The sequence below is a fragment of the Mus pahari genome, chromosome 16 (assembly GCF_900095145.1).
Source record: "Mus pahari chromosome 16, PAHARI_EIJ_v1.1, whole genome shotgun sequence".
Taxonomy (NCBI): Eukaryota; Metazoa; Chordata; class Mammalia; order Rodentia; family Muridae; genus Mus; species Mus pahari.
Window position 1 is genome coordinate 52,207,784 of NC_034605.1, and position 23,745 is coordinate 52,231,528.

Sequence of the window (23,745 nt, forward strand, 5' to 3'; positions counted from 1 at the left end):
AAACCTTCCTCCAGGCCCTAACCTTGCTGGTCAGCACTGTCCCTGCTGAAGGAAGCCCACAAGAGTAGTGACCTCTACCATTTGTATCTCAAGTCACCTTTATCTTCAAGTTCAAAGTTCCCTGGTCAGGTTCTCACCAGAAACTCATGGCTCTTCCCCTCCCTACTCACACCTGCCTCATAGGTTCAGATAGGGATGGATAGGTGCAGGTTCTGTAGAGCTCGGGGACTTGTCGGAGGAAGGTTTGTTCTTTCTAAATCCTCCTTCACTTAGTGTGAACAGCTTGCGTGGGCCTGATGTGTGGGCCTCAGTGTAGAGCCAGGACCGTTGTACAAAATTAGGCTGGTTGGCTACAGAGACAGAGGAATAACACATTTATTTATACAGCTCGCTCTCTCTCTCTCTCTCTCTCTCTCTCTCTCTCTTTTGTTTTTTGTTTTNTGTTTTGTTGTTGTTGTTGTTTTTGAGACGGGGTCTCTCTATTTAGTCTTGGCTGACCTGGAACTTGATAATGTAGATCAGGCTGGCCTTAAAATCCTTCTACATCTACCTACCAAGGGCTAAGATTAAAAGTGTGTTCCACCACACCGAGTTGATTTACTACGCAATTCTTGTGTTGACCCTAGATTTTCTTTTCATGTGTGTGTGAAGTGGGTTCATGTTCCTGTGTGGGTACACAGGCCCCACATGCACTGGGAATCAGAGGACGAGATCCAGTCGTCAGTCTTTGTTTTCCATCTTGTTTGAGATCGGCTATCTTTGTATTTCTTGTTTCCCCTCTCTCCCGACCCCCTCTTTTCATACACCAGACTAGCTTCAGGGGATTCTCCAATTTCCACTTCCCATCTTGCCTAGGGGACATTGGGATGATAGACTGTGCTTTAGGTGGGCTCTAGGGGTGCAAATATAGGTCCTTGTTCTTGCTGAGCAAGAGCTTTTAGCCTCTTAGCCTTCTCTCCAGCGACCTCTATGTTTTATGGTGGTCCGCAGCTGTAGGGTGTGGTGTTGCGGGGGTGTGTGCAGTGAGAAAAGAAACAACAAGCTTGTTATACCCAAATCACCATGCAAGGAGGGAAGTTTTATTTAGACTTATAGTGAAGAGTACAGCTATGTCCCGCCGAAAATGGGGGACAGACATTTAAACACATCTATGACATTATGCTCACGGAGGTGCCTTCATTTTCATGAAAGAAAATTCTAACGGACAATGGGACAAGAGGAAGTGGTATGAGGGCTTGGGCTTCCCTGAGCCCCTAGCGTCAGGCTGTTGGCATCCTTTTGGCAGTGCCCGCGGCCCGCCACACGTCGTTCAAATTCCGCATAAAGCGCGCGCCGCACAGTCTCACCAGCCATGCTCTGACGTTGCAGGACGCGAATCTTACTCGTGAGATCCACAGCTCGGATCACCTTACTCCACAAAGGCTGGGAGCGGAAGGCTGGAGGTTCTCCGGGTGGCTGCCGGATCCCTGGGCTGGGGTCGGTAGCACCCCTACTTCTGTCACGTCAGAAGCGCCGGCCAATCAACAATTGGAGCCAGGCGGGCGCAGCGCGCAACCCGCAAAGCACTTAGCGTAAAGTAGGACTACATCTCCCACAATGCTAAGGGAGACGTAGCTTTGCGTCACGTTAGGCGCCTGCCCCCTTGAGATTTAGACCAATCACAACCGCGGACCAGGTGGGCGCAAGGGACTGCGGGTTGTGTAGTCCATGCTCACTGGGACTGCAGCCCCCAGTGTTCCGCGCGCGACAGGGAGGAGCAGTGCGGCGGCGCGGGCGGCCGTCGGGGCTGGGCGGCGGCAGCGGCGGCTAAGAGGGCCCGGCTTGTGGGAGCCAAGGTGGGAGCCGGCCTCGGCGCGCGGCCACCATGTCCGCGCCGTCGGAGGAGGAGGAGTATGCGCGTCTGGTGATGGAGGCGCAGCCGGAGTGGCTGCGCGCCGAGGTGAAGCGGCTGTCCCACGAGCTGGCCGAGACCACGCGTGAGAAGATCCAGGCGGCCGAGTATGGACTGGCGGTGCTGGAGGAGAAGCACCAGCTCAAGCTGCAGTTCGAGGAACTCGAGGTGGACTATGAGGCCATCCGCAGCGAGATGGAGCAGCTCAAAGAGGTGAGTGGCCGGCTGCGACCCCTACCTCGGGCGCTAAGGTCACCCTGCCCATGGCGGTGGGAGGTACCAGGGGAGGGGCAGGAGACCTAGAGTTGCGGTCCAGGGCAGTGACTGTGAAGGGACCGTGCTCGGCCCTGTGCCCCACTCACCCGCTAGTTTTCTTTGCAGGCTTTGTTGGCCTTTTCGTTGAGAACTGATGTCCTGCTATGGTTATTGCCTCCTAGGGTGTGTCTGTGGTTGGTGGGGAGCAGAGGATGCCCTTACAGCTGAGGCTGTCCGTGCAAGAGACCCCTGGGAAAGGCTGGACCTGGGGCTGGTTGACCACAGTTTGTCACCTTCAAGCAAATCACTTCCCCTCTTTTGGAGCAGCTTTCTGTGCTATTCATCTGGTTTCGTGGCTGCCTGAGGCTGGGAAGGGATGGATACAGGGCTGAGTGAGTCGCAGCTCCTAGTTGCCTATGACCCTTGACAGGCCGGCTTTCCCGCTGTCGCTCAACCAGCTGCTTCCCGCTCCCCCCCCCCCATCTCATTAATGGTACTCCCACTCCTGGGATGCATGGCTTCCATCGACTGCTTCCTGTCGTGCTCTGCCTCCTAGGCCCTGCCTGTCACCGTGGAGTCTGTGTTCTTCTGTCGGAAACTTGGTGCTTTGTGTCATCCCACTGTAGGGAGAGAGGTTAGACCCCCTCCCCCTCCAGGCTGGCCAGGAGCTTGGGGAGGGGCAGTAGGAGGGACCTGGGTCAGCTTTCAGGCATGATTTAAGTATTAGTGACTCTCCCATCCTTCCTGACTCCCCGGCCTTGTTCTGGAGACTGTGTGGGAAATGCTTTATGGGAGAAGGACACACTTGAGTTTGGACCAACCCCTTCTTATTGCTTGTGATGGGTGAGCCTTGGGTGAGGCATGGGTAAGCTCTCCTCAAACCTTAGCTTCCAGCTCTGCAAAATAGGAATACAGCTTTGCCAATCCAGAAGTATTGCTTTTAGTATTCTATATTTGGAAAGGCCTGGCATGGGGCCACACAGGTAGCTTGTTGGATTATCTAACCAGTTTCCCTTCCCTGTGAGACCTAGTTCTGCTCTTGAGTGTTAATCACAGGCTCATCTTTTGATACTTCTGCTCCCAGTCAGCTTTGGATAGGCTCCTGAACTCTTGAGAGCCTCTCTTGCTTTCTAGGGGAATGAGTCCTTAAAGTCTGGGTAGAGCAGGGCTGGGTGAGTCCCAGAAGTGGCTGCTTCTTTGGGTGGGTAGGAAATGAGTCTTCACACAGATTCTCAAATCTGTTGTCCGTCAGAGGACATCAGTAACTTTCCCAAGCCTGGCTCCATTGGCAGAGGGTTGACCAAAGAAATGGGACCCCCCTGGAGGGGGAGGGGCAAGCAAAGTGATGTGATAGATGAAGGTCAGGACTGTGAAAATATGGAGTGGGTGTGTCCTCTTCCCAAATCTAGTCTTCTGGGCTCCCATTCCCCCCTCCTTGGTCCTCCAGGCAGGTAGCAACTGTTAATTATAGTGCCGCTCCCTTTGCACATACAGATAGGTTGCCTTCTCACTTCCTGTGGAATGCCTGTGAGCCTCTCCTGGGAAGCCCACTATCCTCTTCTGAATTAACAGGTTTCCTTCAGTACCATGTGCAGTGAAAACAGGCTGTTGGTGACCTAGCTGGTCCCAACTTTGGTGACTTCCATTGGTCAACCTTATGGGATTATTATTATGGGCAGAACCATTTTATGGCACAGTGAAGAACAATGGTCCACATATAGCCTTGTCGTTATCTGGAGGGAAACGTCTCAGGACACGTGATCTGTTCTCTTGGTTGCCCTTTAGGTATCTTCTTAGCCTAATGCCATCCACACACTGGCTATATACGCTTGGGCAGACTGCTCCTCTCCCCTTTGTGAGGTGGGATAAGGTTTCTTCCAGAAGTTTCTAGTAGAATCCAGAGGAATGCATCAGCTTCAGAGAGTGCTGCCAAAAGTTGGTGCCAAATTTGCCTCTTGTCAGCATTGTGTCTGCTCTTCACCCATGCCAGAGCAGGCTCCTGTGGGAAGTTTTCTCCCCCAGAGAGGTGAGCTGTCTTAAGTTGTTTGTTCCTTTAAAGGTGGTAGATTTAGTTACTAACAAGTTAAGTTACACTGTAGTTGAGATGCTGGTACTCTTGCCCGCATTTAATTGTGCAAGTCTTTGAGGTGAGGAAGCCGTCTGACCTGGGTGAAAGGGTTTATGACCAGATCTAAGGAGAGGACTCAGTGTTGACCCCGCTGTCTTTACTTCTGGGTGAATGGCTGTGTTTTGCTGACAACCATGGCCTGGGTGTTGACTGAAACTACAAGTGGAGAGGATGTCCCATGGCCTGTGTGTGTTGCTTATATTTTGTGACTGACTCAGTCAGGGCCACATCTGTCCCAAGTTATTCTGTGCCTTTTCTCCTTATCCAGAATGGTGGGGAAGAGAATTAGCTGGACTTTTGCCAGCCTGTTCATGGTCCTGAGTAGTCATGAAACATCTTGCTGTGTCCTTCGCTGTGGCTTTGGGTATATAGGTGTGTTGGGCTGGCAGAGCAGGGCAGGTACTGTAGGAGAATGGGCTGAGTTCAGCTTCCCCATCTCTGTCATGAGAGATTCCCAGAAGCAGTTTCCCTCCACCTGGGCTTGGTCTGTGAACAGGCCTGGACACACCCTCATTGCTGTCCCCTGTCACTTCTGGTGGCGCTGAGCTGTGTGCATCACCATGCCCACGTGGGTGGAATCCAGCGTCAGGCTGGGCTCAGACCCTGACACCTAGTAAATGCTTCGTCAGCCTAGCTCCACGTCATTCATGCCTCGAGCTCCTTGCTATCATGCTTGTTGCACCTCCCTATGCCTGTCTGTCTTTGCTTCACTATCTGCTCCTGCCACCTCTGAGAGCTGCCCTGTGTGTCATGCCTTGCCAGTTTCTGGGGCCACTCTGCGTTTCCCTTCTTCCTGGAAGTCCCACTCACCTCTCAAGCTTAGACACTTTCTGGCAGGCCCTTTGACTCTGAGCTTGCCTGAGCTGCTGTCGCCAACCCTTGTGCCACTTGAGGCTGGAGAATTGAAGGTGTTAGCAGAGGGTAGACTTCAAGGTACACAGATTGGTGCCCTACCAACATGAGGTCCAGCTTTCTGGAGTGTTTGCTTCCAGAGAGGGGAAAGTGCTGGTCTAATTTTAAGTGAATAGGGGTTCCCCTGACCCTCTGACATCCTCACAGTGTCCTTTTATCCATTTCTGAGCAGATAGATCTTGGGGGCGGGGGGGAGGCATGGGAGCCACAGTGTGTTTGGTGGGATCATGTGGAGTGTCAGTAATGACCTGTTTGTATGGAGATGGTCCACTTGAGGGTCTTGCAGCTCCTTAGGGCAGTCGTGAGGCAGCTGTAGGCATCTGAACAGTAGCCTTGTGGTCCGCCTTCTGCTGGCTGACCTTCCTTCTGTGCCTGCCTTTCTAACTATCAAATGGTGGACAGGGCATCATGAAGGAATCTGATAGTCCTCTTCTACTTTTAATAACGTGTTAACTGCCATGTCATACCCTGGTGGTGCTCTGAGGGGCATGGGAATCAGGTACCTATATCTGGCAGAGAATCTGTCCCAGGCATGTGAATGCCCCAGGCCAGCCCTGCCAGCATGTGGAGGTGTGGCCTTGGCCACCTTCCACTGGACACAGGACTGGCACAGCTGTGATGGAGTGAGCCTGTCTTCAGAGATGCCAAGCATACTTTGAGGCTTAGCAGGTGGAGCCAGGGGGAGGCCCAAGCCCAGTGCTGGGAGCTTATCACTCTCAGGGGAGCCAGCAGGCCTCAGGGAAGTCAAGCTTTGCCTGAGCAAGAGAGGAGGCTGACTGTGTGCGGTGCCCAGTTCTGTGATGTCTGTCAGAGGAGTGTTTGGGAACCCTGTCTGGGCTCTCAGAAATTGTGTGGCCTTCAATGAACCACTCTTTTGTCTAGGCCTTGGTGGCTTAATAATGGTGCCTGTCACAACAGTCTGGCATACTAAGACTACTTGGATGGTCATTGTCCTTCCGTTAGGTCTGAGCAACCACCATCAGCGAGAGCCCTAACCCAGGTTCATGTGGGAATCCTGCTGCTGGGGCTATTCAGGGACCCAGGTCTTTATTTGCGAGGGGAGAACAGATTTGTTTTTGTCAGTCGAGGCAGCACTCTCTCTAGTCAGCCCTTCTTTCTCATGTGTGGACTAGATGACAGGTTGTTCTGCACATGGGGGGAAGAATGATTTCTTTACCAGCCATGTGATGACAGTGTGTGACTCATGACAATGTAAGCTCAGATAGGTGAGGGTTGGCTCCAGGTCCCTCTGGTTCAGTATTCAAAGTGAAGCAGAAAAGAGTAGTGTGACCGTTCTCTTTCCCCTCCAGACCAAGCCTGGAGGTGGAGAGAGGTAGATAGAGGCTGAGGGCCTGGGCTGAGGCCAGTCCCCCTCAACTTTCCTAAAGCCGGCTGGCCACCCTGCGCAGGTGGACGATGGCGTTGAGGAGAGCAGAGTGGGAGCCCCTTCCCTGTTTCAGTTGTACAGTCTAGGAGCTTCAGAACACAGCAGAGCTCCCAGTGTCTGCTGTAGAAGCTGTGCCGTGAGGAGAAGTGGCGACACTGGGTGTTCGTTCTTGTGGGTCCCTTTCCCAAGAATATGTGTGAGATACAGACACCGCCGCAGGGAGACCGCCGCGCGGCTGCCAGTTTTCAAAAAGTGACAAGTTGTAGGGGTTTGTATTTTGGTTTGGTTTAGGTTGGGTTTTAGTTTTGAGGATCAAAGGCGTCTGCCACCACATCAGCTTTACTTAAGTAAAGCAGAAGTAGAGAGAAGGGTTCAGTGGACCCAGCAGCCATGGTGCTGCCTGCACTTGCTGGCTGTGGCTGTTCTTGCTTCTGTGCCTCAGTCCATCTTGCTTTGCTACTTCTGTAGCAGTAGCTTTGTTGAGAAAACAAGGCGTATTTTCCCACACAACAAGAGCTGTTGAGTTTTCAAGCCTGAAACCTAACAATTTCTTAATGGTATCTGTTTGTCCTAGCAGCACTTCGGTTTTCTCAGCTTGCCTCAAGTGAGATTTCTAGAGTTATTTGTGTGGAAGTGATTGATATGTGAGGAGAGATGAAAATATTGGGAATTTTATGTTGCCTGTGTCATTTCATTCATAAAAAAACACCAAAGGGGTTGGAGATGTAGCTCAGTAGAGTGCTTGGCGAGCTTGCACGTATCCTTGGATTTGATCCTCGGTGCCACAAAGACAGGGTGAGAAGATGCACACCTGCCATCTCAGCTCTTGTGAAGTGGAGGCAGGAGGATCAGAAGGTGAAGATTATCTTCAGCTGCATGGTCAGGGTCAACCTAAAGGACATGAGACCCTGGCTCAAGCAACATTAGTGAACACAGAGCCCTGGGCACAGCTGGCCTGAGCCGCGAGAGAATACAGTTGTATGTCTGATTGGACATTTCCTATACCAAGTGAAAAATCTGCCTCTTACCACCTCACAGAAGCCCCAGAGCTGTCAGCCCATGACACTACATCCGTACCAGCCCCTCAGCACCTTGTTAAAGCCAAGTGTCATGTGCCAGGATTTCTGTGTTTTTAACCATTGACTGTCAAACTGCTGCCTTTTTATCATTCATTTAAAAGCAGATCACTTAGGACTATTCTAGATGTATAAACTTTCAGACAGTGCAGAGGTTTGGTGTGGACATGCACCCTGCCAGTCTCATTCAGCAGCACCTTAGCGTGATATGTTTGTTACAGTCCATGAACCAGTCAGTACCAGGGAGTTGTCATAAAGCCTGCACTTCGTTTAGGTCGGGTCTTCTTTGTTTTCTCCTGGTGTCCTGCTTCTAACCCAGGGTCTCATCTGTGATATCACCTTACACTCGGTCACCATGTCTTCTCAGGTACTTGAACTGTGGCAATTTCTCAGACATTCCTTATTTTGGGCAACTTTGACAGTTTAAAGAAAGATAGGTCGGGTGTTTGGTAGACATCACTAATGGGAGCATTTGGTATTTGGTATTTTTTAGTGGGTTTGAATGACAGGTTCAGAAGAGGACAGTCATAGTCCTGTGTTCTCACATTCCAGGGTCCGTGCTTCACCATGGCTTTTGTTTACTGAGACTCGTGGCGAGAGGCAGGGTGTGCAGTGTAAGAGAGAGATTGGTTTCCGAGGTGGTAAAACAGTTGTGTATGGCACTGAAAGGTATAAAATGATACTGTGCACCTGTCCAAGCCAGAGAACATGAACAAAGGTGTGAAGGTTTGAGGCAGGGGCTCTCCTCAATCCCCACACATTTCTCCACGTTAGCGTTGTTTCTTTTCCTGTTTGACTCACTGCTCTCTGGGAGGAACTCAGAGAAGTGTTTGGGTTTCACACAGCTTATCCTTTGCTCTCACTTCTCCCTTGCTGTTTTATCAGAATAGACACATTGGAGTTTTACTTCATTCATTAGGTTGTAATAATACTTAATTTGGCTGCTACAACTTTCTCTAGCTTTGGGTCTTATGATCCCGACATAGCTCTATTGTGATTTTTTTTTTTGTTTGCTTATTAAGCATTCTCTCTCCTCTCTCCTCTCTCTCTCTCTCTCTCTCTCTCTCTCTCTCTCTCTCTCTCTCTCTCTGTGTGTGTGTGTGTGTGTGTGTGTGTGTGTGTATCAGGGGGTGGGTATCCAGTGCACATATGTATAGAGGTGAGACATAAAGTTGGGTGTCTTCTTCAATTGCTCCCCACCATGTTTTTCAGGACAGAGATTTTCACTGAACCTACAGTTCACTGATTTGACTAGACTGGCCGGAGAGCAAGACCTGTCCCTACCATCCTCCTGTCTTGCCTCTGTGGTGCTGGCAAAGTGTACATAGGTGCCTTTGATCTGAATTCACTTGAGCAGCAAGGACTTTACTGACTGAGCCATCTCCCCAGCCTCTTGTTAATACCTTTTTACTTTCTGATGCCACAAGACGGTCTATATTTTGTTCTGGAGCCAGAAGCCCCAGTTGCTTTAGATGAGTGAGGTATTAGACACAAAGATCAAGTTGCTCATCACACCAAGGTACGGTTAATGCTAGGCCCTCTCAGCCACAGAGCGAGTAGTGTCTGCTAAGTCGTGTACACACGTATCTGCAACCAGGAATTCAGTTACTTCACTATCACCACATGCTTCCTTCTCACCACCTGCTCATCTGGAGCCTCCTACCCCAGCAGTGAGACATTTGGCACCCACCATCTGTCACACTGTCACTCACTGGTCCTAGTTCACATGTGCAGGTGTCCAGATGGTTCATGTGTGCTGCAGTAGTCTACTTCACTAGCTTTTTGCCTTTCATTTTATGTATTTCACTTTGCCCCACAGTTACTTACCCCATTGTAATATTTCTGTGCCCTTCACTTGGAATTTAAATTGTTTGACCACATGATGCATTCTACCCTAGGATCCCCAATTTAGATTTTTAAGACATTTAGGTATCTTAAGATCTTTGATTGCTTTGTGTGTGTGTGTGTGTGTGTGTGTGTGTGTGTGTGTGTGTGTTGTCTGGCCTCGACAAGTACATAGTATCCTTCTAACTTGAAGAAGAATTACTTGTATTTCACCTACTTACTCTCACCCTACCAAGCCTCTGCCAGTCACTTATCTTTTTACCATCTCTCTAATTTTATTTTTATCAGAATGCCATGTGACTGGAACCATGAAGGCTTACCTTCATCTTCATCTCCTTTCACCAACTCTTCACCCATTGAAGGGAGTTCTGGTCACTTCACCTCTTCCGATTATGAATAAACCTACTGTAGACATAAGTTTTCTAATCTTCCATGTAGCTGTGTAAGAAGTGGACCTGCCTTCCAAGTGGGCTGTTCCATTTGGTATTCCCCTCAGTAGTGAGCGAGCGCTCCCACTGCCCCGGTTCATTCTTGCTAGCTTTCCCTGCTGCTGCTGGACATTGGCCATTTTAGTGTGTGCACAGTGGAATGCCGTAGCTACTGTTAGTTTGCCGATCCTGAGGATGCGTGGCCCTGGGTGTCTTTTCACCCTTTCAGTCCGTCGTTACTAGGTTGCCATGCTCAGGTTGGAACCCAGGGCGTTTTCCTTTTGCCCCTTTGCCATTAGTAGGATTTGATACCTTCCCTGATCTTTTGGACATCTTCAACCCAGTCGCTTGCTTTCATATTATTCAGATGTAAGTACTGTTTTAGTATATGTGTGGTCACAGCAAGCACTTAACTGTCTGGGTCTAAGTCCCAGACCATACTAGTCTTTTCAGTGTCTTAGTGGTGTCTTTGACAGACAAGTGTTCTACGTCATGCCACTCTTGCTTTCGTGGGTTGTGTTTTTAGTGTTGCGAGCTTCATAACCAGACCCAGGGTCACATAGACTTTTGTTATTTTAGTTTTAGCTACCTTCACAGTTCTGCACTTTTCATGTAAGACTCTGGTCTACTGTGAATTAACTTTTGTGAAGAGTTTAAGACACTGTTTGATTATTTTTTGTGTGTGAGTGTCCAGTTGGTTTGGTGTGGCTAATTACCTTTGCTTCTCTGTCAGACATCATTTGGTAGTATTTGTGGGGCTCTCTTTCTGGAACCCCTGTTTTGTTCAATTGAGCAATGTGATTTTTCTTTTGTTAGTACAATGCTGTTCTAACAGTGTGTTAACCACTTTATTGGGCTTCTGTCTTTTTAAATTGATTTATGTATGTGTCCGTATGTGTGTGAGAGAGAGAAGGGAGAGAGGAAGGCATATATGTGTGGTGTGCGTGCAACCCTGCACTTGTGTGTGTGAGAGAGAGAAGGGAGAGAGGAAGGCATATATGTGTGGTGTGCATGCAACCCTGCACTTGTGTGTGTGAGAGAGAGAAGGGAGATAGGAAGGCATATATGTGTGGTGTGCATGCAACCCTGCACTTGTGTGTGTGAGAGAGAGAAGGGAGATAGGAAGGCATATTTGTGTGGTGTGCATGCAACCCTGCACTTGTGCAGAGGCCTGAGGGGGACACTGGGTGTCCTGATTTCACCTCGCTTCTTTAAGACAGGGTCTCTCAGTGGAACTGGAGCTTGGCTGGGGGCCGGCACACCTCAGTGGCCTTTCTATCTTTGCCTTACTTTGCCTCTACCTCATTGGCGTTACAGGAGTGTGTTGTCATACCTGGCTTTTTATGTGAGTCCTTGTGGATTTGAATTTTAAGCTCACATGGTAAGCTCTTACCCACTGACCCATCTCCTCTTTATGTGTTTTTACTTTATAATTTTGTACGCCCCTCCCCATGCCCCTGTGCTTGAAGGCCAGAGGACACCTTATGGGAGTCAGTCTTCTTTCCCCCATGTTGTAAGGATGAAATGCAGGTCATCAGACTTGATGGCAGAGGGCTGTCATCCCAGCCCATCTTTGTTTATTTTTATGTTATGGTTCAGTCCATCTTTCTCCTCATTCTGTGGCCATGCCCCAGTCTTCACCATGGGTTGCCTTTCTCCTTACCTGTAAGAACTGAAGTCTGAAAGACCGTCCTACTCCCAGAAATCCCAAGGGTGAGAGAGACTTGGGGGACTGCCTTTCCCTAACCCCTCCAAGAAGTCATCTTTGGTGACTTGAGGTTGCCTGCACCCTTCCTTTAAGAACCCCACATATAATCCTGTTCTGTAAGGTCTTGGTGAGGGTTGTAAGGATTGCTTTCTCCAGATACCAGCTGTGGTTTGCATTGTGGCCATGGGACCACATCTGAGTCCCATTCCTTTTACTAGAACAGAACATCGATGGCTGCGGCTCTCTTGCTGTTACAGTTGGACCTTATTGTAGTCCTCTTCCTGTTACTAGAACAGAACATCAGAAAGAGAGGGCTTTCTGAGCATACAGTTCTGGAGGCTGGAAAGTCTAAGAGCATAACCCCTGTACTTGCTGGCCTTCTGCTGAGGGCTGCTGCACAAGAAGGCACTCGTGCATGAGGGCTCTCTTCCTGTCATATTTGTCTCCTGTTAGACCTACCTCCCAGAACTGCTATATCATGAGGACAAACTAGTCAACCTAAAGCAGACTATGACATAGTCCATGGTAGTGTCTAAAAGAGGATATCCAGGATGATAGGACGTGACAGCATGAGAAGGAATGGACATCTCCCCAGGTGACTTGACAAGGCCAAAGCATGAGACAGTACAAGGACTGGAGATCAGACATCTGTTGTTCCTCTAACTTTTAGGAAACGTAGTCCCAGAATCCTTTAGTCCGAGCCTAATGATATCACTTCAAGGTATGCAAGTTCTTTGTTGTGGGGACTTGCCCCTAGAGGACCAGGGTCGGATGTGCACCAGGGTATGTGTCACCACTGCATCCTGAGACAGGGCTGCAGTGTTGTCTACAAGCTCAACCATCTTCCAGGTCCTTCAGAGCTAGAAAAATGGAGCCTGTGAATCTTGACAGCCTGTAGTGGTCTCTCATCTCTCTTGGGCTCTTTTCTTGTTATTGGTCCTGAGGTGAGAACCTTCTAGGGTCTGGGTAGAAATGGCCTGTACTTGAGGTTCTTCTGTCATTTTCTGGCCATGAGTCTCACTGATTTCTCTTGCTTGAACAGGCTAGTGAGGTGAAAGGATGTGGCGAGGGCTAGAGACAGTAAGGAGAGTGGGCTGCTGACACATGCATCCGTAGTCTGTAGCCAGGCTGCTTCAGGCTGCTCTGATGCCTGTCGAGTTGTCTTCCTCTGGCCCAGAACAGATGTGAGCTGGATGCTGCCCGTGGGGCGTCTAGGCCCCTCCTACTGTCCTGACCACAGACTGCTAAATGGAAGTCCTATGTTGAGCCAGCTGCTGCGGAAGATGATGACTGGTCCCCAGGCCCCAGTGCTGGGCTCTGTGTCCTTGGAAAGGGAAGCCAGGGTCTCCAGAGACCTCTCCCAGTCCCAGGGCTCAGCTGGCAGGAGCTTGCCTGCTGACACCAGGGCAATTAGGGTGTAATCTTCTCTAAATGGTGCCCAATTCTGGCTAAATCCCTTCTGCCCAGGGATGAATCCCCAGTTTTCTAAAAGCAGCTTAACATTTGGACGCTGCCCAGAGCAGCTGGGGTTCTCAGTTGGCAATGGAATGGCCCATGTGGATTGACACAGGCCTCCTGGGGAGTGGAGGGGGACCAGCAAAGACAAGGACCAGTGACAACCACTGTGGCCCTCTGCTGTTTTGGGGTGCCTCCAGGGCCTCTGTCTTTAATGATCATCACAGCAGTAAGCACAGGGCTCCGTAGGGAAAGAAGCTATGTGGTAGCTGCCTCAGCTCCTTGCTGATGATGTGTCTGTGGAGAGGCCTGGGTTTGGTGGCCTCCTGAACACCTGCCATGTGATAGCTGGGAGGAGGTAGGTGGTCATCGTGCCCACAGGGCTCCTGACTTCCTGGAAACTCTTACTCTTTTTCTCAAGGGCTTTTCTGCAGAGACAGAGATGGATTTTGATAATTAAAAAATAAAAACCCTGGTGATGCCCTGAGTTGAATTGCTTAGCCTTTCTGATCCCTAGTTTGCCTACCTATGAGATGCAGAGGTAAAGGTCCTTTTGTATAAGGCACCAGATAAAAGCCCTTTCCTTTCTTGCTGTCTCTGGGGGCCTGCATTGCCTCTGTCTAAGCAGGAAATGTCCTTTAAACAATGGAAGTCCATTGGAAGCCCTCCTTAGAATCTTCTCACTCAGCAAGAATGGGTGTGAACAGCTAAGCTGGCTGGAGTTGGTATGGGGTAGGGTCTCCCATGATGTCTCTGAGGACCCTTTAAGGGAGTTGGCAGGTCTGTGTACCCAGATCTGCCTACATACAAGATCATGTCGGACTTTTAAATATTCCAAAGCTCAGACCACACCCAGGGTGATTAAATCCTCATTAGTATTATTGATGCTTCTGAAATAATCCTAGGGATCCAAGTGGAGCCGCATTCCTTGTGTCTGAAGCTTGCCAACATTATCCACTGATATGAGTAGTCCATGGATACCAGGGGCTATCCAGGGTACCTTTGTGCTCCTCTTTGTCCTCATGAGCCTGGGATGTGGCTGGTAGAAATGGGGGAGACCTAGAGAGGGCTAGTTTGGGAGCTACTCGTCAGTCAGTAGTTGGGGTAGGAGTGAGGAGATGCCCGTCTCCCAAGGGCAGCCCACCCAGTCCCACTCTTTATCTCAGACTTGCCATCTCCATCTGTGTCCTCGCGTCTATCATGAATTCGTTATCTGTATCCTTTCTGAGTTTCTTCTGCCTGTTACACACAGGCATCCCCCTCATTTCTGCCCCTGCTGAGGAGGCACAGCTTTCTTGCCATTGGAGTGCACCAGGCAGATTGCCCTGCCTCACCATATATGGTTGGGATGCTCCTGCCTTGCTTCCTGCAGTGGGAAGACACAGGGCTCTTTCCAGCCGTCCAGAAAGCTCTTTCTTCGTATGGGAGCCTGGTGGGCCTTCCTTAGAGGCTGCAAGGAGACTCTGCTGCTCTCTGTCAGGATTAGTGTGACTCACTGTGAGGGAGAACTGAGTTCTGTTTTTGTGTTTTTGCTTTTTATTTTTTTAAGCTTTATTTTATTATGTATACAGCATTCTGCCTGCATGTATGCCTGCAGCCCAGAAGAGCCATGGTTATGAGCCACCATGTAGTTGCTGGGAATTGAACTCAAGACCTCTAGAAGAGCAGTCTGTGCTCTCAACCTCTGAGCCATCTCTCCAACCCCTGAGTTCTGTTTTAAACCAGGCTGTATTTTTAGGGCAGCTTTTGACCCCAAAGGCTGTCTGTTCTATAGTGGGCTGCTATAGTTTCATTGTTTATGAAGGGTTATTCTGTTGGTACTGAAGAGATAGTGGTTAAGAGCTGTGACTGCGTTTCCAGTTTTAATTCATCTACATAGAAACTCCCAACAGTTTATAACTTTAGTTCCAGGGGATCTGATACCCTTTTCTGGCCTGAGGTCACCAGGTACACATGTGATACACAGACATACATATAGACAAAGCACCCATATACATCAAGTAAACATTTAAAAAATATTTTATTTTAAAATTATGTGTATCTAGCTGGGCAATGGTGGCACATGCCTTTAATTCCAACACTCCGGAGGCAGAGGCAGACAGGGCTACACAGAGAAACCCTTTTAAAAAAAAAAAATTGTATGATGCTTTTGTGTGTGTGTGTGCGTTGTGCTTGGCTATGTGCATGTAACCATAGGTGCCCATGGAGACCAAAAGAAGGTGTTGGATCCTTTAGAGCTGGAGTTACAGGCAGCTGTGAGCTGCTTCAGATGGGCGCCAGGCACAGAGCCCATCTTTGCTCTTTGCAAGAACAGTACATTTATGAAGCCATCTCTCCACCCTAGTTCTCTTTTTTAAAATTGAGACACATGATGGTACACACAGTAACTACAGCTTACTCTCATGAAGGTCCACACCTAGTACCTTCTGCTCTGCTGCAGTGACCAGAGGACCACTCAAAGTGTGGTTCCTCTCAGCCCCCTTGGTACTGCAAGTTGGGAGTGAGCAGCAGCCCGTGTGGACCAGGCACAAGGCTTCTCGGTGATGTTTGCATGTGTCCATCTTCCTTAGGGGAACACTATAGCTCCTTTCCCCTCCACACATGCATGGACAGGCTGCCAGTGAGGGGGTGCCTTCACTTCCTGCTTTGTTACCCCTTACCCTGTGTCTAGGGAAGCAGGGCTAGGTGTCAGGAGGGAACTGATTGTCTGTGGAAACTAGGGACGTGTTTTGCTTCATCTGAAGTAGGCCTTCCCGCTGCTAAGTCCAAGCTTCCCAGGATCCAGGCCACACCGCACCACAGAGCAGGTGTGCCTTCTCCGGGAGTGGATGTTTCCTATTCCCCAGATGATTCTGTGAAACAAGCAGGCGTTGGGCAGCCTCTGTGGCCTCTGTGGCTTCTGGCTCATGAGGCTCAGACTTTTTGCTTTTTCTGTCAGACTCTCTTGGGGAAACTTGTTTGGAAACACGTGTTCTCAGAGTTGTTTTCTTAGTTCCAGAAGGAAATAATATTCCTGTGAGAGGCTAGCAAGCTTCTGTCAGGGTAAACTGAAGCGCAGTGACCCTGGAAATCATCAATTTTCTTCTTTGGGACCATTCTTGCTTACCTTTTAACAGCTGTTGTCATTGTCTTCTGGGCCTTCATCAGAGCTGGAACAGGCCTGTGCTTATAGCCTGAGTTGTCGTCATATATAGCAGTCCAAGACTGGTGGTGTGGATGTGACTGGAGGTTGGGAGGGAACACCTCCAACATAGCAAATCCAATAAAGACGCCTGAGAGCCTGTTCCTGATGTGTCTAGAGAGCCCCACCTCCCACCGGCTCAGGCCTTCCTGTCTTGGATCCAGGTTGTTATAAGATGGGATAGTCAGGAGCTCTATATTCTAATCCATGCCCCCATCTGGTTCTACATGGTGTTCTCCCTGCGATTCTTTCTGCTGATACTTTGAGCTGTCTATGCATCTGTCTGTGGGGTGTGTTAGTGTACGTTACATACTGTCAACCTGCACTCCATCTTTTTGGGGAGTACCACTACCTGTCCAGTGTGTTCTTTTTGAGATGAGAGTCTTTCATTGGGTGGCCTTGAACTAGAAACCCTTCTGCCCTGCCTTCCAAGTGCTAGGATTATAGGTGTGCACCACCATGCCTGCTTCTGTGCTGTTTTTTAGGATAGTCTCACTGTTAGCTATGGCTGGCCTAGAACTTGTTATATCCACCAGGTTGGCCCCAGGCCCTCAAGAGATCTACCTGTCTCTGCTTCCCAAGTGCTGGGATTAAAGCCCTGAACCACTATGCCTAGCTAGGTCTATGTTCTTATTTCAGATTTTTGTTGAAAGTACATTTATGGAAATGAGGTCTTTCATCTTGTCTGTGGTGCCATTGTTTCAGTAATCACTGGTAACTGAACTCCATGGAGTGGACTCAGACATTAGGTACATTTGGCTTGGCATTTTATTAACCTATAAGTGTAATTCCATAGTAAGCAGACAATCAGATGCATGTATGTGTTGACTCCCTTTGATTTTATATCCAGGAGTCGGAATGGCCACAGCTCTATGCTCTAGTGTGCCAGGTGTGTGTTTCAGCAACATCTTAGATACCTTGTCCCTGTTGTTGGATTGTTCCTAGAATTCTTTTTACGTTTATGTATATATGTATGGGTGCTCACAGGAACACACACACATGTATGTGCACATGTATGGAGGCTGGAGGACAAGTTGGGAGTCCGTGCTCTTCTGTCATGATCAAACTCAGGTCATCAAGTTTGGGGGCTGGTGCCCTCACTCACTGAACATCTCACTGGCCCAGGTTGTCTTTATTGAAACATAGTTGACTTTCTGAAGACTTTTTAAGAATTTATTTTTACTTTTGTATATATGTGTAGGTATGTACACATGTGTTCAGTGCCTGCTGAGGCCAGAAGAGAGTGCCAGATCCTCTGGAACTACAGTCACGGGAGGTTTTTAGTTGTCACGTGGGTGCTGGGAACTGAACCCAGTCCTCCACAAGAGCAGCAAGTGTTTTTAACCCCAAGGCATCTCTTCACTGCTAGCCCTTGTATAGTTTTTAAAGTTAAAGTGAGCTTCCAGTGCCTTGTAAGAGTTACAGAAAGTACCCAGACTGTAATAGTGTGGCTCTACGGTTCATCACAGTGAGTGCAGCCAATGAGAGAAGGCATGCGTGGTCGGCCTCACAGGGCTGCTGGCTGGGCCTTCCTGAGTTGCCGATACCATGGGCAGCTGTACAGTTCAGTTGTACTGTTTCCCGTGGAACCACATGTTGCCCTGACTGTCCTGGAACTCACTTTGTAGACCAGGCTGGCCTCGAACTCAGAAATCCGCCTGCCTCTGCCTCCCAAGTGCTGGGATTAAAGGTGTGCGCTCACTACAAGACTTTGTAAAGTTGGTCCTCACTGTGGTGCCTGAGGTTCCCACTCCTGTTGCATGGTGATTGCCTGCGGATATAGCATCCCTTCCTCACCCAGTGTCAGATACCACATAGAGCACACTTGGGACACTTTCATCATGGGGCTTTGGAATGCTTAGGTGGGTGGCAGGTGCCCATTTCTTCTGGGTGGAATGGCCAGGCAGTGGGTGGGAAGCACAGCAGTGTGCAGAGCGCCTCTCCTCACGGCAGCTCCTTGGCATTGCTGTTCGCTTTAAATGCAGCCATTCTGGTTGGTCCAGTCGCCCTTTACAGGGCTGTGAGCCTTCTCCACCATGGTTCTCATGGTTCTGACCACTGAAGACTGTAAGGAACTGTTAGGACCTTTGTTCTTAAGAAGCAAGGTGTGCATCCTCTCCCACCAGCCAGCAGCTCTGACACAGTGCTGAGAAGGAGACAGCAGTCAGGGGAGGGACAGCTCTGATCTAGTTTTGTCTCGGGGCCTCGACCTCTGGGAACCTGGGTGTCTTCCTCCCGAACATGAGTTCTGAGATCTTTGAGGTAGGGTTGAGTGAAGTAAGGTACCTTAGGGGCCCTGCACATTAGTAACCACTATTCTTACTAACAATAAAATGAAGAAACCATATACTCACCACCGCGGCAGTGGTTGTCATAGACGAACAATAAATGCAGCCTATCTGTGGACAGACTAGACGTGCTTCTCTGCAGGTAGACTGTACAGCTGGGTGGGTAGCCCAGCTGCCCTGGGGCTGCAGTATGACCTAGCAGCCCCCTTCCAGGCATGTGTTAGTACCTTTTCTCCCTTTCCCTGGTGGCATGTGGGACTGAACAATTTATGGGAGGGGGATTTATTTTTTCGGCTCATGGTTCAGGAACTACAGTCCATCATGGCAGGAAGGGCTGGCAGCTGTGGCTTCACCTTGGTGGCAGGGGCTTGATGGCAGGAGCTTGGAGCTCAGCTGGTTACGGTGTAGAAGACTGAGGAGAAGCAGAGCGATCTCTGACCTGAAGCAATTAAGTAATAAGCCCTAGATCCTCCTCTTTCAGTTAGTGCCACCTTCTAGCAGTTCCACAGCCTCCCCAGATAGCATCAGATAGCTAGGGACATCTCACTGAAACACATGACCCTGCGGGGGCAGATCACAAACCATGACAGATACCCAAGAGACTTAAAAATATACCTCCGCCGGGCGTGGTGGCACACACCTTTAATCCCAGCACTTGGGAGGCAGAGGCAGGCGGATTTCTGAGTTCGAGGCCAGCCTGGTCTACAAAGTGAGTTCCAGGACAGTCAGGACTATACAGAGAAACACTGTCTCAAAAAAAACCCCAAAAACCCAAAAAACAACATATATATATATATATATATNTGTGTGTGTGTGTGTGTGTGTGTGTGTGTGTGTGTGTGTGTGTAATCTCCACACAAAAATGGATAGGCGAAGGCCTGGGATGGTGGCACATGCCTGTGATTCCCACACTTAAGAGACAGCAGCAGCAGAGTTACAAATTCAAGACCAGCCTAGGCTTTCTAGTGAGTTCAGGTCAGCCTAGACTACATGGACCCTGTATCAAAATATTAAAAAGCAAAGACCTTAAACTAACAAAACCAAAAATTCTTCTAAGACTTTTAAATGGAGGATCACAGTACTGTTGTTTTTTTCTTTTTGTTTTTTTTTAAGACAGGGTCTCTCTGTGTAGCCCTGACTGTCCTGGTTTGTAGACCAGGCTGGCCTAAAATTCAGAGATCCACCTGAAGCTGGGTGCCACCACTGCCCAGCTAGAACTGTTATTCTTAATAGCCTCAAAGGAGAAACAACACATCATGTTCATCACTTGATCAGTGGATAAACATGTGGTCTGTGTGTGCCACAGAATAATATACAGCCATAGAAATAGAGGAATGAAGGCTGAAGAGATGGCTCAGTGGTGAAGAGCAGTGACTGCTCTTCTAGAGGTCCTGAGTTCAATTCCTGGCAACCACAGTGTGGCCCACAACCATCCATAATGGAATCTGATGCCCTCTTCTGGTGCGTCTGAAGACAGCTAGCTATACTGTATTCATATACATAAACTAAATAAATCTTTTTAAAAAATTAAAAAAAAATAGAGGACTGATTAAAGCTTATAAGATGCATAGACCAGAAAAAAAAATGTTGTACAGGGTGGAAAAAAACCACAAAGACCAATAGTGTATGAATTACATGAAATGTCCAGAAACAGACAAATTTATAGGAACAGAAAATAGATCTGTTTTGATTGTCTGACTCTGGGAAAGTGGAGCTGGAGAGTTATAGCTGATGGGAACAGGGCTGTTTTCTGAAGAGGGTGTTAGTGTGAAGTTAATGATGGTTGTCATACAACTGTAAATGCACCCCCCCCCCCAAAATCACTGAGTTCAGTCTCACTGAATTCAAAAGATGGGTGTTCATAGATGGGCTGTATCTTTACAATGTGTGGCACGTATGGCTCCTGAGGATGTAGCCCAGTTGGTAGAATGCTTTTCTAGTCCACAAAACCCTAGTTCCATCCGCAGTTCCACATCAGTCAGGATTAGAGTGTAGCACCCAGCAGCCAGGAGGTGGAAACAGGAGGATCAGGAAATCCAGAGTCCTGCAAAGCCAGTCTGGGATACAGGACACCTGACTCCATAAAACAAAAACAAATAAAAAATAATTAATGGACAGGGAGACTTTGGTTGCAGAATTTTCTAGATAAATTTCCTCACAGTCTTAAGAAATCATCAAGGGATCCAAGGCTCTGTACTTATGGTGCCCATATAGAAAGAACTTTGCATGACATTGAGAGATAATCTTCCTTTAATAATCCTTAGCCTTTCTAGTTACCGTGCTTATAATTTTTACTGAATAAGTGGCATTTTTATTCAAACTGGCATCTGTGGAGTACTTGCTTTGAGGTAAAGGTTATAAGTGTAATTTTTAAAATTATGTATTCCTAACTGAACAATCTACTTTGAAGATTTTTTTTTAAATTTATTTATCTTTAATTCATTCAGGGGAATCCCTTTTTCAATTCCTTTAAGTAACTAGTTTATGCGTGGCAGTCAATAATACTCCTTCTGATGTGTGGCTTCTTGGCCTGTCTTGTTCCTTAGCACACACTGAGTTCACACTTTACTTATCCCACATTTGAGTTCAGGGCATGTTCTTCTGGGACTAAATAGTTCATAAAGCAGACTGTGTGCATTGGGTTTGCTGAGTTGTGACTTGTGTGATCAGCGTGGTATTGGTTTCTGAGTACCTGCTGTTTGTAAGGGAAGGTGGGCTGCAATCCTGTCAGTGCCCCATTTGAGTGGAGCCCAGGGACTCCTGCGACCAAGTCCTGCTGTGTGGCTTACCTAAGGAAGGGAGGTGGAGCCATGGATGTGGGAACTCAACTCTCAAGTGACTGCAGTTGTCACTGACCAGTCAGTGATCAGCTCCTGAGTTTGAGTTGCACATTTGTCAGACTAACCACACAGTAGTCCTTACTGGGTAAAAAGACACACCGACTAACATGGTAGCTTTGTGTTTTGTTTTCTGTGTCCATCTCTGCTGGGTGAGGCTTTGGCTTGCTACTTTGTTCAGAGTCAGGGAGCAGCTCTTTTTATCATTAGTGTTTATTTTTAGTGGCAGCCCTTCCCCTGCACAGTCCTGCTGGACAGCCAGCCATTCTGAGCGTTGATAAGATGTTTCTATCCTTTATTTACTGTTTCCTGGTGTTTGGTTCTGTATGCCTTTTCTAATACAGACTAATTAAGAGATTATTTTTCAATTTTTGTATGTTTGAGTACATGCTGGCATAGTTAGTTTTCTTGTGCATTTATTTTCTGGACGTTTTAGATATATAAAAACATGAAAACTGTATTTTGTTCTGCAGCACACAAAAGTACTAGCAGTGTCTTCCTATTTCAGATCACTCTTATACCATTTATTGCTCTTTCTGGTAGTTTTCTTTACAAATGGTTGTTTGAGAAGAAGATTGTGTCCATCCTGCTGGAGAGGTCCCTGATGGTCTGTCTACCTACTTGACAATTTTACATGGTGTATACTAGCCTCTTCCAGCCAGCATAGGTTTAATCAAATGTTGATTATAGATTTAATCTCTTAATGCCATAAGTTCTTTAGCTCTTAATGAATGGTGTTGAGCTTGCGTTTCTGCCAGCTTAATATCCAGAGCACCATCTCGAATTTAATAAGATTTGATGCCATTTGGTGTCCTGTAGAATCCTGGTAATTCATGACTCTGAGCAGCCACATAGAGCTGCACAGGATGGAGCAAGGCTCACAGGCCCATCCTAATGGTACCTCTCAGGCCTGTGTAGTTTTTTTCCTATCCACCTCAGCTCTTCTCCGGGCGTTTAAGACATTGGATTCCTCTTTGTAGTAGCCCACTGGCTTGTATATGTGAGTGGGTGGTGAATCCTTCAGTGTGTCAGTGTCTTTGACCAGCTGTGTCCTGGGGATCCCAATACTGTACAAGTTTCACCACTGGTACCCATCAGAGGCCAGGCATGGTAAATGCCATTAGTAAAGGTTGATAGGATGCATGTGCCAGCCTGTAGGCATTTTTAACAAGCCTAGATAGAAAGATGGGTGCTGTGGTGGGACTGCCCTTGTGTCCTCATTCTCTCTGGGTGGGGGTGGGGGCAGATGAGAAGCATACCTTCTTTGCTTTTGTAGCCCTCACCAAGAACCAAACAGCATCCTCATTTCAGCAGGTGGTAGAAGGCGCCCTGCCCAGCAGGCGTGCCAGGATGGGCAGCTGGTCCAGCTTAGGGATTCCTGGGATTCCAAGCCTAGCCCAATGCAGGCATGGTGGCCCTTTTGGGACAAGTGTGGAACCCACAGTCTGTGGGTAGGCGGTGCAGGATCAGCCCAGACAAAGGGTTGGAGGATCATGCTTTGTTGTGGAATCTGCTTCCTGGAACAAGCCTTGTCTCATTAGATTGTAGGGGCCGGCTCCCCTGGGTTGTCAAGCATTGCGCCTGCTGCATCACATGATCAAACTGGTTTAGTAAGAATTCTGTGGGGTAGCTCTGCCTGGAGGACTCTCCCCTGGCTTGTTAGCATAGGCCTTCTCCAGGGACCCGGGACCCCGTGGATAGTGTGTGTCAGGGTAGAGGGCTTGAATTCAGTTCTGGTCACAGCTCTTCTCAGGCCCTCTGTGTGCTCTGTCTGAAGGGTCAGTCTGTACTGCTTGCACAGATGAGTAGCTCTCACAGTGAGATGTCCACATTACTCTCTGGATAGTGGTGAGTAGTTGGAGCTTTCCTTTGTTGGTGAAGAAAAGATCAGTAGGCATTGGCAGGGAGCCAAGCTGCCCTTCTGGGTGACTAGAGCAGGAACCTTGTGGGTTCCATAGAACCTGGCCAACTCTGAGGAAAGCTGGAGAGGGGTAGGCACTAATTTGGGCTGATCCTCTAAGTTCTCATCCTTTTCATTAGTAGGTCATGGATAACCTTGGCTTGGTACCCATGTCCTCTCAGCACAGGGCTGGACAGCCTCACACCCAGCCTTGGGAATTAGCCTTGTAGCCTAGTTTTCAAACAGTTTTAGCAAGGAATACTCACTAATGAGGGAACTCTTGATTCTAAGTCCTCCCAGCAGCAAACTTAGGCTGAAAGGTGTTCTTAATTCAGGTGTGACCTCAGGCTGGAGGCTTTTTGTTTTGTTTTGTTTTGTTTTTTTGTTTTGTTTTTTTCGGCTGAAAGGTGTTCTTAACTCAGGTGTGACCTCAGGCTGGAGGCATTTTTTTTTT

General features: G+C 48.4%; 1 protein-coding gene across 2 annotated transcripts in view; it reads left to right on the plus strand.

Annotated features, from left to right (window-relative positions):
• The first annotated feature begins 1,742 nt into the window (after positions 1 to 1,742).
• Positions 1,743 to 23,745, plus strand: part of Bicd2 (BICD cargo adaptor 2) — a 45,431-nt gene continuing 23,428 nt past the window's right edge. For both annotated transcript variants that reach the window (XM_021215307.1, XM_021215308.1), the window contains exon 1: positions 1,743 to 2,104. In XM_021215307.1, the coding sequence (XP_021070966.1) occupies positions 1,865 to 2,104 (240 nt within the window). In that variant the 5' untranslated portion in view covers positions 1,743 to 1,864. The remainder of the gene's footprint in view (positions 2,105 to 23,745) is intronic.